The sequence below is a fragment of the Anomaloglossus baeobatrachus genome, chromosome 5, assembly GCF_048569485.1.
Source record: "Anomaloglossus baeobatrachus isolate aAnoBae1 chromosome 5, aAnoBae1.hap1, whole genome shotgun sequence".
Classification (NCBI taxonomy): Eukaryota; Metazoa; Chordata; class Amphibia; order Anura; family Aromobatidae; genus Anomaloglossus; species Anomaloglossus baeobatrachus.
The window spans coordinates 253472806-253491459 of NC_134357.1; the positions used below are offsets into that span (position 1 = coordinate 253472806).

Consider the following 18654-nt stretch of genomic DNA (forward strand, 5'->3'; position numbering starts at 1 on the left):
GGGTGAGCAGGAGGCGGAGACCTGGGCCGAGGGGACCGGCTCTCTGTAGCCACCATCTTTGAGAAGCTACAGACTGCCTTTGAGACCCGGACTGAAGCTGAGCTGAGGATGCAGTTTTACCAGTGCCGGCAACGGGCTGTGGATAGCATTCGGGACTATGCTTTACGTCTGCAAACCACCCTCCGCACGCTAAAGCGGGTGAATCCTATCAATGAGGCGGATAGCAACAAGATGTTAGTAGAGCAATTTGTGCAGGGGATGAGATCCCCTGAGGATCGCAAGCAACTCCGGCTGTGGGCCCTGGAACACCCTGATGTGGACTTTGCTGTGTTAAAGGAACGGGCCATTAAAGCACTACAGCCCCCAGCCTCAGACGTCCTGGAGCCAGCCCCGTGGCCCATTGAGACAGCCCCCGTGGTGGTGGCCCCTGCCCTACCAACCTCTCCAACACCTGCAGCCCCAAGCAGCACTATGGAGGAACTGGCAGCCCAGGTCCGTCGCATGGACGGAGACCTCGCCAAGATTCTTGCTGCACTCCAACCTTTGACCAGATCTCAGCCTTCAGTACAGATACAGCTTGCCGACAGCCCTGAAGATGTCCCTTGGATGCAGCGGAGAAGTAATAGCAACCCGCGGAGCAGACCTCCCACCTGCTACAAGTGCCGTAAGCCTGGGCATTACATCCGAGAGTGCCCGTTAAACGAGCAACCCCTGGGGCCCCGAGCCAATCCTCAGGAGTAGAACCCCTTGGCCCCTCGGACTGGCGGGACCGGTATATCGGGGCCCGACCCATCATCCCCGTGGTTGTGGACGGCATACCGGTGATGGCTCTCTTGGACACTGGAACACAGGTAACCACCATACCATACACATTGTACCAGCGGTATTGGGGGATAGACGAGCTGGCACCCCCAGATACTAGTATAACGCTAATTGCTGCCAATGGACTCCCATTGACCCAAGTGGGGTATAAACAGGTGGCTATGACAGTAGGGCAAGCTGAACTGCAACACCAGGGTATGATTGTGATCATGAATGAACTCAGTGATCATAACCCGAAGATAGTGCTAGGAACCAATGTGATGGAGCACTGTATGGGTGATGTGTTGGCCCTACTGCAGCAGCTGGCCTCCACGGCGGCGGGGAGCCGACAGAGAGCTGTGCAGCGTGAGATCCGAGCCTTGATGTACCGCCAGCATATAAACTCAACAGGAGGAGAGATTGGTGGAGTAAGAGTGATGGATGTTGCTCCGTTGCTTGTGCCCCCTAGGAGTGAGATGATGATTTGATGTAGGGCAGCAGTAGGGCCTCAGGGGCGTGACTACCCTGCCATGATGGAGCCCATACCCTCCGAGCACTGGCCCACTGTAATGGCCGCCCGAGGGGTGGTAGACGTGAAGAAGGGGAGAGTGCCCGTGAGGGTGCTGAACTGTGGGGAGGAAGGAGCCAGGCTTCCCCGGTATGCCACCATTGCCAAGCTACTCACCCTGGATCCCCACACCATCCAAGAAGCCAGTCCCTCAGTCTCCCCACCTACTACCAGCACTTCCCCGCCTCAAGGGGAGGTAAATGAGTGGCACCAACAGCTACACGTGGGCACTGATGATACCCCTACACATCACAAAGCCGGGTTATACAGGGTGGTGCGGGAGTATGAACAGGTTTTCAGCAAACATCCACTAGACTTTGGGCAGATCAAGGGGGTCCAACACCATATCCCCACCGGGGAACACCCCCCTATCAAAGAGAGGTACAGGCCTATTCCCCCTGCACATTACCAGTGTGCCAAAGATATGTTGAGGAATATGAAGGAGGCAGGGGTTATTCGGGACAGCTGTAGTCCCTGGGCCACTCCGTTGGTACTGGTCAAGAAGAAGGATGGTACCATGCGGATGTGTGTGGACAACCGGAAGATTAATCAGATAACCCATAAGGATGCCTACCCACTGCCCCGTATTGAAGAGTCTTTGGCCGCACTGAGAACTGCAAATTACTTCTCTACCCTTGACCTCACCAGTGGGTACTGGCAAGTGGCCGTGGCCCCGGAAGACCGGGAGAAAACCGCCTTCACCACCCCGATGGGGCTCTGTGAATTCAATAGTATGCCGTTCGGGCTGTGCAATGCCCCAGGAACCTTCCAACGGCTGATGGAGTGCTGTCTGGGACACCTAAACTTCGAGACCGTCCTATTGTACTTGGATGATGTGATTGTTTACTCCCAGACGTATGAAGCCCATCTGGAGCACCTGGCCGAGGTGTTCACGTCCCTTGCCAAATATGAGATGAAGCTGAAGCCCTCTAAGTGTCACCTGCTAAAACCCAGAGTGCAGTACCTGGGGCACGTGGTAAGTACAGAAGGTGTCGCCCCCGACCCTGAGAAGATCACTGCCATCCAGGGCTGGCCGAGACCAACCACCGTGAGGGAAGTAAGGCAGTTTCTGGGTCTGGTGGGGTACTACCGGCGCTTTATCAAAGGGTACACGAAGATGGCTGCCCCCATGCAAGATCTCCTCGTGGGACAGACCAAAGGTGGTAGGCCCATCGGAGCCCCACTGATGTGGGAAGAAAAGCATGAGGAATCCTTCTGCCAGCTGAAAGCGGCCTTGACCGGAGAAGAGGTCCTAGCGTATCCTGACTATGGCTGTCCGTTCATCCTCTACACTGACGCCAGCAATGTGGGATTAGGAGCAGTCCTGTCCCAGGTCCAGGATGGGAAGGAGAAAGTGATTGCTTATGCTAGCCGGAAGCTTCGGCCAACTGAAAGGAACCCTGAGAACTACAGCTCCTTCAAGCTCGAGCTCCTGGCATTGGTATGGGCTATCACAGAGAGGTTCCGCCACTACTTGGCTGCAGCAAAATGCACCGCTTTCACGGACAACAATCCGTTGACTCACCTGGACACGGCCAAGTTGGGCGCGTTGGAGCAGCGGTGGGTGGCCCGGCTAGCCAACTATGACTTCACCATCAAGTACCGTGCTGGTCGTGTCAACATTAATGCTGATGCACTCTCCCGAATGCCCCATTTGTCGGAGGAAGGGTGCGAGGATGACGACCTCGAGGAGATCGAGTTGCCTGCATTTCACCAGCCATCAACTGAGAAGGTACAGGTACACCAACAACGGGTGGACTTGGACCCACGGCCCAGTCAAGAGTGGCAGGAAGCTCAAAACCCGGCGCCGGCTGTCCGCCTCGTTAAGACCCTGGTGGAACAAGGTGCTGTTGGAATGGACCCTGCCGCCCCAGCTGAAGCCCAGCGCTTGTGGAAAGAACGGAAACGGCTGTACCTACATCAAGGGAAGCTGTACCGTGAGCTGATCAACCCGAAGACTCATGAGAAAATCTGCCAGTTGATTATTCCTCAAGCTGATGTAGCTACTGTTTTGTGGGCATACCATGATGGTGCCGGGCACTTCGGGTGGAAAAAGCTGGAGATGCTGTTGAGAGAGCGGTTCTACTGGAGTGGGATGCGGGAGTCGGTAGAAGCCTGGTGCCGGGAGTGTGGTCCTTGCACGCTGAGGAGGAAGGACGAGACCAGCCAGAGGGCGCCCCTACACCCGATCATCACACATTAGCCGCTGGAACTGGTCGCCTTAGACCATGTCAAGCTCACCCCCAGCCGAAGTGGGTACGCCTACGCGTTGACCATCGTAGACCACTATTCAAGATTCATGGTGGTTGTCCCCGTCAAGGACTTAACTGGTCGAACAGCCGCTCGAGCGTTCCAGGCTTATTTCTGCCGACCACATGGATATCCCAAAAAGGTGCTTACTGACCAAGGCCCGGCTTTTGAAGCAGAGGTGTTCCACGAGTTCTGCCAGTTGTACGGCTGTAAGAAGATCCGGACCACCCCTTACCATGCCCAGACCAACGGCATGTGTGAGAAGATGAACCACTTGGTCCTGGGACTCCTCAAGACGTTACCGCTGGAAGAGCGGAACCTGTGGCCGGAAAAGCTACCCGACCTGGTCGATATGTACAACAATATCCCGTCCAGTTCCACAAAGTGCACCCCAGCATATCTGATGAGGGCTCGCCCCGGCCGCCTGCCGGTGGACCTGGAGATGGGGTTGGAGGCCCCGGAAGCACTCCCTTCAACAGCTGAATGGGAAACTCGGCGGAGAGCACAATACCGGCAGATTCAAGAATATGTCGAGAAGAACTTGAGTCGGAGTCGGGAACTGCAGGAGCAGCGCTTTAATCAAAAGGCGTCTGCTGGCCCTTTTCAGCCCGGAGATGTCGTCCTGAAGCGAAAGAGGAAAACCCACAAGCTGGATGACCAATGGGAACAGAACCCGTACGTCATACAGCCCACCGGATGGGAAGATGGGAAGGCCTACCAAATTAGTCGTGACCAAGGAGGCACTTTGGCCACAGTTTCCCGGGACCATTTGAAAAGGTGCCCACCAGCATTGAGGGCGATGGCTGAAGTACCAGTTCCTCCACCAGCGGAGAAGGCAGAAGAGGTGATCCACACTGTGATGGGTGACTTCCCAGCAGACTGGCCTACACAGAACGGCGCGGTGATTCTTCCAGTGATACTGTTCCCACAACCTGTGGATGAAGAAGTGGTTGAAGCGGTCAACCGTGAGCCAGAACCAGTGCCAGTGCCCAGGGAGGAACCTGAGCCCAGCTCCCCTATGCCTCCGCCTGCCCCACATGATAGCAGGGAGGAGGAACCGGTTGTTCCCTCTACCCCACTGCCCAGTCCTACTGACACCGGACCCCGGAGGTCCACCCGTTCCAACCTAGGTAGACCCCCACTTAGGTACAGGGAGACCGTCCTTTAAAGAGGGGATCAGGAAGTCAGTGTGTGTATGTTTGAAAAAGTTTGTTGAAAAAGAATGATAAGCAAAAATGATTACCGAAGTTTCATCAGATTGTCTACAACCGTGATTGAGAGAAAACCAGCCGTTGCCGGCACCGTTGTCCCCGTGGGGACCGTTTGAAAGTTTTGCATGGAGAACTTCCCATGGACAAGCCCGTGAACTTGCAGGGCAACCACAAACGTCAGTGGCTTGTAAATAAGTTGTTTTACCGTTACCGTCTCCGCAGTTGCCGCCTCCGGAGAGGCAGGTTGGAGGGAGGGCCCTCAGCAGAGCAGGCTGGGGTCCAGCCACCACAGGAACCGGTGGCTACCCTCTGGAGGGGAAGGACAGAACCCGCTCGGGTGACTTGGTGCTGGACTGGGGTAAAGGGGTGCTGCCTGGACTTTAGGGGCAGCATCAAGGCCAGGTTGCTTGGGTGGGAGAGAGCGGAGACCGTAACCGTAAACCGTTAGTAACGTTTAAGCAATGAACCTCCCGCTGTGGGATGATGCCATGAATTGTTTTGTTTACCTTTTTATATATTTTGCAGAAAATAAAACCGGTGTTGGACGGGCAGCCCGCGGACGGTCTGCATTTTGCTAAGGGGGAATGTGACGCCCTGGGCAAGCCAGGGGTCACAGGTCATCACACCACCACACCCTACACCCCAGTTAGGAACACCAAGGCTACCAAAATCCTTGTTGCCTTCCTCCAGGGGCTGATGTTCACACCAGGGGGTGGGCCAGGCGGTTGGCTCCGCCCACCGAGGAGTACACAGCCCTGGAGGCGGGAGAAACCAGGCAGTGAAGTGAGGGAAGTGAAAGTGAGAGGAAGGGAGTTAGAGTTTGGAGGGAGAAGTGGAAAGAACAGAGATTAGCTCAGGGGGAGCTTGAGTGAGGAGCTAAGAAGAAAAGAGTAAAAGTGTCAGTAAGAAAGCCTGAAGTTGGTCCGGCTGTGTGCCAGGACAGTGTCAGCAAGGTCAGCAGACGGCGGTGACAGTCTGGAGGGGGACTGCTCGGAGATTGCTGGAAGGACCGCGGACGGGTAGTGGCCCGGCGGTCTGGAGCAGTATACGAAGAACAGTCAGCACCAAGGCAAGGGCCTCTCGGACCCCGGCAAGGCTAGGAGTCGCCGTAAATTTGCCAAATCCGTCAGTGAAGGGGATGTCTGTCTCCAAACAACCAAGTCCCGATTGAAGGCAACAGTCCAACCATTGAGGAGAGACACCGCCACCGCCAGGGCACCAGTTTCTCAGGGCCAGCGCCTGCGGGCAAAGTAGGGCTCCTACGGCCCATATCCAAGCCAGGGAGCGGGTTACCGGTGGGAACCCATCGCAACCATTGACAACTAAGGTGCAGGACAGAGTGACCGTCACCGTCACCTACTGGGGAAAGCAAGTGCAGCCGTCCGTGGGAACCGTCTTTCCAGCCGTGTGTTTTACCGAGAACTGTGTCATCGTCTCAGGCTGAGTGAGTACCACAGCGCTGCCCCCGCGTCCCTACGCCCACCAAGCCCTGCATCTCCCAACTCATCACTGGGCCCCGGGATCACCAACCCCTACCCACGGAGGGGCAACACAACAACTGGCTGCTCCATACCATCCTTCCCGGGATCCCCATACAGAGCAGCGGTGGTGCTAACAAATCACCACAACCGTGGGTGGCGTCACGGACAATAAACTATCCCCACACCCAAACAACCCCCTTTTCACTCACGGGCGAGGAGCGCCGCTCGAGTCTCCGGGATCCGGCCCATCGCTTGAGCCACCGAGCAGCGGCAGCAGCAGGCCGCAGTGCCAGCCGGACCCAGGCAGAAGGGAGAGCGCGGCGTCCCCTCCTCCGCCCGCGACATGTACACCTATGGGAGGTGTGAGGCCAGCTTAATTCTCCCTGTGTTATGGGTCGGGGATCTGTTGTTCCTCAAACCGATCCAGTCCCGTCATTGACTCCCACATTGGGGTCGATCAACTCCGCAGCACCACCTGACCATCGCTTGAGGCATGAGGAGGCTACAGTTTTGTACTATCTTGAACCTAAGTGCTCATTCAGCCGTACTGAGCATGTGGGTGATGTCATCAATGACAAGGTGGCCACTGATTGGTTATCAGTGAAATCAGCGATGAAGTGGCAGCTGCTGATTGGTCATCATGACATCAGCAATGACGTGACAGCCTTTGTATGGCTGCAACCGACGCCATTACCACATGCCATGTGGTCAGTGCCATGGAGGCGGCTATAAAAGGTCCGTAGCTCCGCCCATCGGTGCGTGAGCGTCACATTGTCCAAGGTGGCTGCTCACTGAACAGGTTGTGCGGCATGTTTGCAGTTCTTCCAGCGCCATCTGATCCTGCAGAGTCTGTGGCAGGTGTATGTATAGGACAGTAGTAGGCAGGGTTAAGGCGTCGGTGCCGGATGTCACAATTCTCTGGTAACGCGGCGCGGTTAAGGTCAGCTCCTGTCCTACCTGTGTGTATGTGTTTTAGGGCTAGGCGCCGGTACCAGGTATTCGTATCTTGGTACAGCTGTGTCTTGGCACAGTGAGGGTCAGGGTCCACTTGGTCTGACGTGCCCCCTACGCACTTGACCAGTCTGCAGTGTCAGTGGCAGACGTGTGTGAGTGTACCAGTCCTGGGGAGCTCAGTGACACTAACTGGGTATCCCATACGTGGCCTTGACAAATGTGACCAGTCCTGTGGTTACCTTCACGGTTTCTCAGTGAGGTTAACTGGGTTACCTCTCGATCTGACGTGTTCCTACACACGTGACCGAAACCCGTTTACCTGTGAAGCTAACAGGGACACACTACTAGAGTTGAGCGATGTTCGAGTCGAACAGTTCGCCAATTTCATGTTCGAGTGATTTTGGGGGGTGTGCGAGTCGTTCGACGAACTTGAACGATTTGCTAAAAGTTCGGCAGTTCAAGTTACATTCGAGAACGATTCGATCACGAAAAGTGTGGCTTTTCACAGTAAGTATGTGCGCACGTTGCGTATCTGCATGCATCCTGCGTCCCCAGCACAATCCCTCTCTCTTTCCTGCTCACTGATCTCGGGCACCTCGCTGCACGGCTGTCACAAATCTCTGGCGGCTTTTCCTCTTTTGAAAATGGCTGCCGCTTCATTATTCAATCAGGTATTCCGTGCTTTCCCCGCCCAGCGGCGCCCATGATTGGTTGCAGTCAGACATGCCCCCACAATGAGTGACAGCTGTCTCATTGCAACCAATCACAGCCGCTGGTGGGCGGGTCTATATCGTGCAGTAAAAAAAATAAATAAATAAATTAAAAAACAAAATGCGGTTCCCCCCAATTTTGATACCAGCCAGGATAAAGCCACACAGCTGGAGGCTGGTATTGTCAGGATGGAGAGCGCCACGTTATGGGGAACCCACCACCCTAACAATATCACCTAGCAGCCGCCCGGAATTCCTGCATCCATTAGATGCGGCAGTCCCGAGACTCTACCCAGCTCATCCCGAATTGCCCTGGTGCGGTGGCAATCGAGGTAATAACGGGGTTAATCATGATAAGCGTCTCCCCAAGAAACCTTCCATGATTAACCTGTCAGTGAATGTAAAGAAACACACACAGCAAAAAATCCTTTATTTGGAATAAAAGACAAAAAAAAACCCCTCATTTACCTCTTTATTAATCCCCAAACAACAATCCAGGTCCGAAGTAATCCACACGACACTGTCAGCTCTGCTACATGAAGATGACAGGGAGTGCTCTGTGTCCTCTCCACGCAGCACCTGAAGTGAGCCGCGCTGTCACCGGAGACTTCTCTCTGTAATGCAGAGGTCAAGATAACCAAATCTTCCTATGCTTCTCATTAGAGGCAGTGGCTCAATGGTTAGAGCTCCCGCCTAAGGAGCATTACTTCATGAGTTCAAGTCCTGGCCGCCCCGGTAAAGAATTTAATTTATTTTTAATTTTATATTATAATTATTATTTATTTATAATTATAATTTAATTTAATTATGCACAGAGGGGAGGAGCTGGACATCATATGTGAGCCGTGGGCCACACCTCTAAAATCGGAGCAGTTCACGGAATGAGGCTGCATTGCTCTCTCCTCTCTCTCTTCCCTCTCTCTTCTCTCTTGTTCTCTCTCTCTCTCTAACTTTCTCTTTCTTTCACTCTCTTTCTCTCTCTCTTTCTCCCTCTCTCTCCTCTCTCTCTTCTCTCTCTCTTCTCTCTCTCTCTTCTCTCTCTCTTCATTCTCTCTTCTCTCACCTCTCTCTTCTCTCTCTCCTCTCTCTCTTCTCTCTCTCTCTTCTCTCTCTCTCTTCTCTCTCTCCTCTCTCTCTTCTCTCTCTCTCCTCTCTCTCTTCACTCTCATCTTTCTCTCTCTTCTCTCTCTTCTCTCTCTTCTCTCTTCTTTGCTTGCTCTTCTCTCTTCTCTCTCTCTTCTCTCTCTCTTCTCTCTCTCTCTTCACTCTCCCCTCTCTCTTCTGTCTCTCTTCTCTCTCTCTTCTCTCTTTCTTCTCTTGTCTTCTCTCCTCTTCTCTCTCTCTTCTCTCTCCTCTCTTCTTTCCTCTTCTCTGCTCTTCTCTCTCTTCTCTCCTCTTCTCTCTCTCTTCTCTCTCTCTCTCCCTCTCTCTTCTCTCTCTCTTTTCTCTCTCCCTCTCTCTTCTCTTTTCTCTTTTTTTTCTCTCTCTCTCAGACCTGGCAATGATCAGCTGATGCGATCACCTGACGGAATCAGCTGACACTAAAAGTCGAGTGGTGAGGCTGGCTATTTACCGCCCTGCCGGCAAAACTATCAGGTGCTGTTGTCGGACAGAAGTCTGCACAAAATGTGTAGTTTTTTTTTTTTTTTGCACTGATGCATCAGCTGATTGTATAAAAGCTGTTTATACAATCAGCTGCTGTGTCATGTGATTCAGGCCCTTGAACCTGACACATCATCTGATCGCTTTGCCTTCCAGCAAACCAATCAGATGATAATGGATCCGGATTGGACGGCACAGGACCCTTGACCCAGGATTACTGTGGAAGGGGGTTCTTTATTTCAATAAAGATGGAGTCACTAATTATGTTGTGTTTTATTTCTAATAAAAATATTTTTCTGTTTGTTGTGTTTTTTTTATCTGTACTAGAAATTCATGGTGGCCATGTCTAATATTGGCGTGACACCATGAATTTCGGGCTTAGGGCCAGTTGATAATATACAGCTAGCCCTAACCCCATTATTACTCAGCGAGCCACCCGTCACCAGGGCAGCTGGAAGAGTTGGATACAGTGCCAGAAGATGGCACTTCAATGAAAGCGCCATTTTCTGGGGCGGATGCGGACTGCAATTCGCAGCAGAGGGGCCCAGAAAGCTCGGGCCAACCTGTGCTGCGGATTCCAATCCCCAGCTGCCTAGTTGTACCTGGTTGGACATAAAAATTGGGCTAAGCCCACGTCATTTTTGTTTTTTTTAATTATTTCATGAAATTCATGAAATAAAAAAAAAAAGGGCTTCCCTATATTTTTGGTTCTCAGCCGGGAGCAAATAGGCAGCTGGGGGTTGGGGGCAGCCCGTAGCTGCCTGCTGTACCTGGCTAGCACACAAAAACATGGTGAAGCCCACGTAATTTTTTTTGGGGGGGGCAAAAACTCCTGCATACAGTACTGGATGGAGCATGCTGAGCCTTGTAGTTCTGCAGCTCCTGTCTGCTCTCCTGCATACACTAGTGAATGGAGAATGCTGAGCCTTGTAGTTCTGCAGCTGCTGTCTGCTCTCCTGCATACAATAGTGAATTGAGCATGCTGAGCCTTGTAGTTCTGCAGCTGCTGTCTACTCTCCTCCATACAGACAGCAGACAGCAGCTGCAGAACTACAAGGCTCAGCATGGTCCATCCAGTACTGTATGCAGGAGTTTTTGCCCCCCCCCCCAAAAAAATTACGTGGGCTTCGCCATGTTTTTGTGTGCTAGCCAGGTACAGCAGGCAGCTACGGGCTGCCCCCAACCCCCAGCTGCCTATTTGCTCCCGGCTGGGAACCAAAAATATAGGGAAGCCCTTTTTTTTTTTATTTCATGAATTTCATGAAATAATTAAAAAAAACAAAAATGACGTGGGCTTAGCCCAATTTTTATGTCCAACCAGGTACAACTAGGCAGCTGGGGATGGGAATCCGCAGCACAGGTTGGCCCGAGCTTTCTGGGCCCCTCTGCTGCGAATTGCAGTCCGCATCCGCCCTAGAAAATGGCGCTTTCATTGAAGCGCCATCTTCTGGCACTGTATCCAACTCTTCCAGCTGCCCTGGTGACGGGTGGCTCGCTGAGTAATAATGGGGTTAGGGCTAGCGGTATATTATCAACTGGCCCTAAGCCCGAAATTCATGGTGTCACGCCAATATTAGACATGGCCACCATGAATTTCTAGTACAGATAAAAAAAACACAACAAACAGAAAAATATTTTTATTAGAAATAAAACACAACATAATTAGTGACTCCATCTTTATTGAAATAAAGAACCCCCTTCCACAGTAATCCTGGGTCAAGGGTCCTGTGCCGTCCAATCCGGATCCATTATCATCTGATTGGTTTGCTGGAAGGCAAAGCGATCAGATGATGTGTCAGGTTCAAGGGCCTGAATCACATGACACAGCAGCTGATTGTATAAACAGCTTTTATACAATCAGCTGATGCATCAGTGCAAAAAAAAAAAAAACTACACATTTTGTGCAGACTTCTGTCCGACAACAGCACCTGATAGTTTTGCCGGCAGGGCGGTAAATAGCCAGCCTCACCACTCGACTTTTAGTGTCAGCTGATTCCGTCAGGTGATCGCATCAGCTGATCATTGCCAGGTCTGAGAGAGAGAGAAAAAAAAGAGAAAAGAGAAGAGAGAGGGAGAGAGAAAAGAGAGAGAGAAGAGAGAGGGAGAGAGAGAGAGAAGAGAGAGAGAAGAGCAGAGAAGAGGAAAGAAGAGAGGAGAGAGAAGAGAGAGAGAAGAGGAGAGAAGACAAGAGAAGAAAGAGAGGAGAGAGAGAAGAGAGACAGAAGAGAGAGGGGAGAGTGAAGAGAGAGAGAAGAGAGAGAGAAGAGAGAAGAGCAAGCAAAGAAGAGAGAAGAGAGAGAAGAGAGAGAAGAGAGAGAGATGAGAGAGATGAGAGAGAAGAGAGAGAGGAGAGAGAGGAGAGAGAGAGAAGAGAGAGAGGAGAAGAGAGAGAGGAGAGAGAGAAGAGAGAGAGAGAGGAGAGAGAGAAGAGAGAGGAGAGAGAAGAGAGAGAGGTGAGAGAAGAAAGAATGAAGAGAGAGAGAAGAGAGAGAGAGAAGAGAGAGAGAAGAGAGAGAGGAGAGAGAGGGAGAAAGAGAGATAGAAAGAGAGTGAAAGAAAGAGAAAGTTAGAGAGAGAGAGAGAACAAGAGAGAAGAGAGAGGGAAGAGAGAGAGGAGAGAGCAATGCAGCCTCATTCCGTGAACTGCTCCGATTTTAGAGGTGTGGCCCACGGCTCACATATGATGTCCAGCTCCTCCCCTCTGTGCATAATTAAATTAAATTAAATTATAATTATTGTTGTGTTTTATTTCTAATAAAAATATTTTTCTGTTTGTTGTGTTTTTTTTTCTGTAGTTGTAGTTCTAGCCTTGTAGTTCTGCAGCTGCTGTCTGCTGTCTGTATGGAGGAGAGTAGACAGCAGCTGCAGAACTACAAGGCTCAGCATGCTCAATTCACTATTGTATGCAGGAGAGCAGACAGCAGCTGCAGAACTACAAGGCTCAGCATTCTCCATTCACTAGTGTATGCAGGAGAGCAGACAGGAGCTGCAGAACTACAAGGCTCAGCATACTCCATCCAGGACTGTATGCAGGAGTTTTTTGCCCCCCCAAAAAATGACGTGGGCTTCGCCATATTTTTGTATGCTAGCCAGGTACAGCAGGCAGGTACGGCTGCCCCCAACCCTCAGCTGCCTATTTGTAGCTGGCTGGGAACTAAAAAAAAATAGGCAAGCCCTTTTTTAATTATTTCATGAATTTCATGAAATAATTAAAAAAAAATCAACATGGGCTTTGCCCCATTTTTGTGTCCAGCCAGGTACAACTAGGCAGCTGGGGATTGGAATCCTCAGCACAGGTTGGCCCGAGCTTTCTGGGCCCCTCTGCTGTGAATTGCAGTCAGCAGCCGCCCCAGAAAATGGCGCTTTCATAAAAGCGCCATCATCTGGCGCTGTATCCAACTCTTCCAGCAGCCCTGAAGCCGGGTGGCTTGCTGGATAATAATGGGTTAATACTAGCTTTGTTTTAGTAGCTAGTATTAAGCCAGAGATTCTTAATGTCAGGCATGTTTGACCCGGCCATTAAGAATCTCCAATAAAGGGTTAAAAAAAAGACACCACACAGAGAAAAACTACTTTAATAGAAATAAATACACAGACACACTTAGAGACTCCATATTTATTACTCCCTCTCATCCCTCCACGATCCTGGTCATCTGTCTTCTTTCTCCTTCAACCCATGCAGCTCTGCTACATCAGACAGCACTGCATGGGAGGAAGACGCTGCTGCTCCCTGTGCAGTCTAATCACTCAGTGAGAGTGAGCAGAGGCTGCGGGCTGTAAGCGGTGTCACTGCTGCCACTGTTGCTAAAGTAATCTGACAGGCGGTTACTATAGCAACGGTGCTCCGATCACGTGATTCACCAGCTGTGGCAGCCAGTCTCTGCATGTGGGCTGACTCTGTAAAGAGCGCCCACATGCAGGAACGGGGAAGCCGACCATGTGCCAGAGCATCTCGCCGGTACATGGAGATGCACAAACGAGCACCGCGTACCGGAGAGATGCACTAACAGGACCTAGCATGGCGTCTAGCCATGTGACCAGTCTGTAGCCAATGAGATAATAGACATGTGACTGGTCACATGCTATTTTGACGTCACAGAAGGTCCTATCATCAGTGCTGGTTACCGGGAGGACGCAGTGATTATCGGAAGGAAAAGCGGCGGGAGTGCAGGACGAATCGCGGGGACCTGTAAGTGTAATGGCAATGTTTATTAACTGTATATGTACATGTATAATGTGTTTTTATGTGTTTGAGTTTGTCTGCCATTGTTTTCAATGGGGTTCGAAGGTGTTCGTCGAATGTTCGCCGAACGTTCGCCGAACGAGCCTCCGTTCGACGAACCGAACTGAACTCGAAATCTATGGGTCTGGCTCATCTCTACACACTACACGTTAGGGTGTGCCCTTAAATATCCCCTTTGTTCACATTTGGTGTTTTCCTTAGATGCTGTACCAGTCCTCCAGTCCCATAGCGGCCTTGTCATCTGCCCGGCGGACTTCGGGCGACGATTGGTTTCATATTATTTTATATCCAATTGTCCCCTCCGTAACACCCTGTGAGCAGGTATTAGGTGAAAGAAGGAAGAGTAAGTTGCATTTTAACAAAACTGATGTTTTGTCCAAACCAAAAATGTGCCCTTGACATATGTGTCTGATGGTTTCTGATATTGCTTTCTCTATTGAAAAAATATGTAAGTATTTGGCCAACACCTTAGTTATCACATGGGCATCTTTAGAAGTTCTCCACTGTAACTCATAGAGATTATCTTGAATAAGAACCCCCTCTATGGAGTAGATATGCCCTAGAAGGCATTTTGGAAGGAGTTGTCATCATGTTTTGGCCTATCGCAACCACTTTTCATGTTAGTATGCATCCAATGACTTTTATGTTAATTATCACAGGAGATTCTGAAGTTAAGGTGTATTGAATGGTCTGATCCCACCAAGGGCTCATACATATGGAAAAGCATGTAAATATAACATACATTTTATGTTTGTGATCCTCCATAGTGTGGACTATTATTCTGTGACTAGAAGGTGGGCCAATTCTACGCATCGGGTATTCTAGAATTTACGTATTGTGTAGTTCATGTATGATTTTTGTTATATATATATATATATAGATGTTGTTGTGTGTAGTTACCAAGTGTTTGTGTAGGGCGCTGTACATGTTCTAGGTGTTGTCTGGGTGTGACGGGGGGTGAGAGCGGTGTTGTATGTGTGTTGCGTGTGTTGCGTTGTTTGTGGAGCGCTGTGTGTCTGTAGCGTTGTGTGTGTGTTGCGCGGTTTGTGTGTGTGTGGTGTGTTTTGGGGGGAGGTATGTTTTGTGCAATGTGTGTGTTGTGCGGTATGTGTGTATGTTTGTGTGTGCAGCGTTGTCTGTGTGTGTGGGTGTCTGTGTAGGGCAGTTGTTTGTGGTTCCCAGTGTGTGTGTGGTGTGTTGTGCAGTGCGCGCGCGTGTGTGTGTGTTGGGGGGAGGTGTGCACTTCCCATCGTGCTCCATCCCCCATGCAGCGCACTCCCCATCGTGCTCCATCCCCCATGCAGCGCACTCCCCGTCGTGCTCCATCCCCTATGCTGCGCACCCCCCATCGTGCTCCATCTCCCATGCTGCGCACTCCCAAACGTGCTCCATCCGCCATGCTGTGCACTCCCAAACGTGCTCCATCCGCCATGCTGCGCACTCCCAAACGTGCTCCATCCGCCATACTCCGCACTCCCAAACGTGCTCCATCCGCCATACTCCGCACTCCCCATCGTGCTCCATCCCCCATGCAGCGCACTCCCCATCGTGCTCCATCCCCTATGCTGCGCACCTCCCATCGTGCTCCATCTCCCATGCTGCGCACTCCCAAATGTGCTCCATCCGCCATGCTGCGCACTCCCAAATGTGGTCCATCCGCCATGCTGCGCACTCCCAAACGTGCTCCATCCGCCATACTCCGCACTCCCCATCGTGCTGCATCCCCCAAGCTGCGCACTCCCAAACGTGCTCCATTCGCCATGCTGCGCACTCCCAAACGTGCTCATCCGCCATGCTGCGCACTCCCAAACGTGCTCATCCGCCATGTTGCGCACTCCCAAACGTGCTCCATCCGCCATGCTGCGCACTCCCAAACGTGGTCCATCCACCATGCTGCGCACTCCCAAACGTGCTCCATCCGCCATGCTGTGCACTCCAAACGTGGTCCATCCGCCATGCTGCGCCCTCCCAAACGTGCTCCATGCGCCATGCTGCGCACTCCCAAACGTGCTCCATCCCCCATGCTGCGCACCCCCCATCGTGCTCCATCCCCCATGCTGCACCAGCATCAGCCTCTCTACCCGCAGCATCAGCCTCTCTGCCCGCAGCATCAGCCTCTCTCCTCCCAGCATCAGCCTCTCTACCCGCAGCATTAGCCTCTCTCATCCCAGCATTAGCCTCTCTGTCCCCAGCATCAGCCTCTCTCATCCCAGCATCAGCTTCTCTCCTCCCAGCATCAGCCTCTCTGTCCCCAGCATCAGCCTCTCTCATCCCAGCATCAGCCTCTCTCATCCAAGCATCAGCCTCTCTCCTCCCAGCATCAGCCTCTCTCCTCCCAGCATCAGCCTCTCTCCTCCCAGCATCAGCCTCTCTCCTCCCAGCATCAGCCTTTCTGTCCCCAGCATCAGCCTCTCTCCTCCCAGCATCAGCCTCTCTGTCCCCAGCATCAGCCTCTCTCATCCCAGCATCAGCCTCTCTCATCCCAGCATCAGCCTCTCTCCTCCCAGCATCAGCCTTTTCTGTCCCCAGCTGATGCCTTTTCTGTCCCCAGCATCAGCCTCTCTCCTCCCAGCCTACCCCAGCCTCAGCCTCCCCCAGCATCAGCCTCTCTTCTCTCAGCCTCCCCATCCCAGCCTTCCCCAGGATCAGCCTCTCTCCTCCCAGCCTCCTCCAGCACGCCGTGCTCCTCTGCCGACACTCACAGATCCGATCGCATACACTCACACACACCCACACACACCCGATCGCATACACTCACACACACCCGATCGCATACACTCACACACACCTGATCGCATACACTCACACATACCCGATCGCATACACTCACACACACCCGATCGCATACACTCACACACACCCGATCGCATACACTCACGCACACACACATTGACGATATTGCACATACGCGCTCATACTCACAACATCCGGAGATACCACATGCTTCTGGCCATGTGATCCTCCGGCAGGTCCTGGAAGCTCACAGCACAATATCGCCGCCGAGAAGCAAGCCATATCCCAGGATGTTGTGAGTATGTGGATGCGATGTGATGTGTGTGTGAGGTGTGTGTGAGAGTGAGTGTGATCTGATGTGTGTGTGTGTGTGTGTGTTGTTATGTGTGTGCGTGTGTGTATTTTCCGCCGCTGCAGGACCTTGATGCGCTGGTAACTATGCTACCATGGTTACCAGCGTATCTCGTCCCCCGCTCGCACGGGAGCCCACACCAGCATACGCCGGCCAGCCCCAGCAATGCGAGGGTATGTGTCGGCTGGTTTGGCGGCGTACGCTGATGTGGGCTCCCAGGGGTACAGTACTCACCTGGTAGTCGTGGCTCCGTGACCGTGTCGGTTCGATGAAAAAAAGGGGGGGGGGCACAGCTAGCGTGCATTGCGTGAGGGGGGCGGGGCATGGCCGAGTTGCCAATGCCTGCAGGGTGCCGGGGCGAGACGCCAATCTGTGGAGAGGGGCGGAGCCTGGGCGAGCGGCCGGCCAATCCGTGTGGGGGCGCAGCCTGGGCGAGCGGCCAATCCGTGCGGGGGGCGGGGCCATGGCGAGCCCAGCGGCCAATCAGCTTTGTGTCACCGTAAGGACACAATTTTGGAGCAAGACAGACAGACAGACAGACAGATAAACAGACAGATAGACAGACAGACAGACAGAATAAGGCAATTATATATATAGATAGGACATGCAAAGGCATCTTTTTAAATTAAATAAATGACTCCAAACTTCCATAGCCCTCAGTATAAAAGTAGAGTCACGTGATGGTACAATATGGACTAATAGCTGGAGAGGTAACACTAATGTGCTTGGGCTTACACCATTGGTACATTTTGTAGTACATACTTTATCGAAGAATTTAAATATGTAGTATTTCATCCGCAGATCTTCCACTCCATCATTTATCATTTCAATGTTTGCTATTTCCTGTTGACTGCTGCCACTGAGACCTGTAAGACACAATACACAGGGTTGCAAGGTAAGTTTTGAAGAATACATAGGCCTACAAAAAGTATAATGCCCCCACTCAGCCCTCCAAACAGTATAATTGGCCCTAGCATAGCTCTCCAAATTGTATAATGAACCTCTTATACCCTTGCAAAACTGTATAATGGCCCCACATAGCCATGCAAACTGTATAATGTTCCCAACATAGCCCTCGAAAAGAATAATGGCCTCACACAGCCCTCCAAATAGTATAGAGGCCCCCACAATAGTATGAAGACCCCCCACATAGCCCTGCAAACTGTATAAAAGGCCACACTCAGCCCTAAAAATTGTATAATGAACCCTATATACCCTTGCAAAACTGTATAATGGGCCCCCACATAGCCATGCAAACTGTATAATGTGCCCCTCATACCCCTTGAAATAGAATAATGGTCGCACACAGCCCTCCAAATAGTATACAGGCCCCCACAATAATATGATGTCTCGTAAATAATCCTGCAAATATTTTACTAGGCCCCACAGAGCCCTCCAAACAGTATAATGGCCCAAAGACCACCATCCATACAGTATAACGACCCTCCATACACTATAATGGCCATTAAACCCCTTCATACAGTATGATGGCCCTTATACAACCCTTCACACAGTTTGATGGCCCCTTCACATTATATAATATAATGGTCCATACAGTGCTGGCCAAAAGAATTGGCACCCCTGCAATTCTGTCAGATAATTCTCAGTTTCTTCTTGAAAATGATTACAATCACAAATTCTTTGGTATTATTATCTTCATTTATTTTGCTTGCATTGAAAAAACACAAAAGAGAATGAAACAAAAATCAAATAATTGATCATTTCAAACAAAACTCCAAAAATGGGCCA

At 51.5% G+C, this 18654-nt stretch overlaps 1 protein-coding gene across 1 annotated transcript in view; it reads right to left on the reverse strand.

Annotated features, from left to right (window-relative positions):
* The window catches only part of LOC142309920 (glutathione S-transferase P 2-like), a 77216-nt gene that overhangs the window by 2439 nt on the left and 56123 nt on the right, over positions 1–18654 (reverse strand). Inside the window, exon 5 of the mRNA XM_075347387.1 lies at positions 17668–17771. Coding sequence (XP_075203502.1) covers positions 17668–17771 — 104 coding nt within the window. The remainder of the gene's footprint in view (positions 1–17667; positions 17772–18654) is intronic.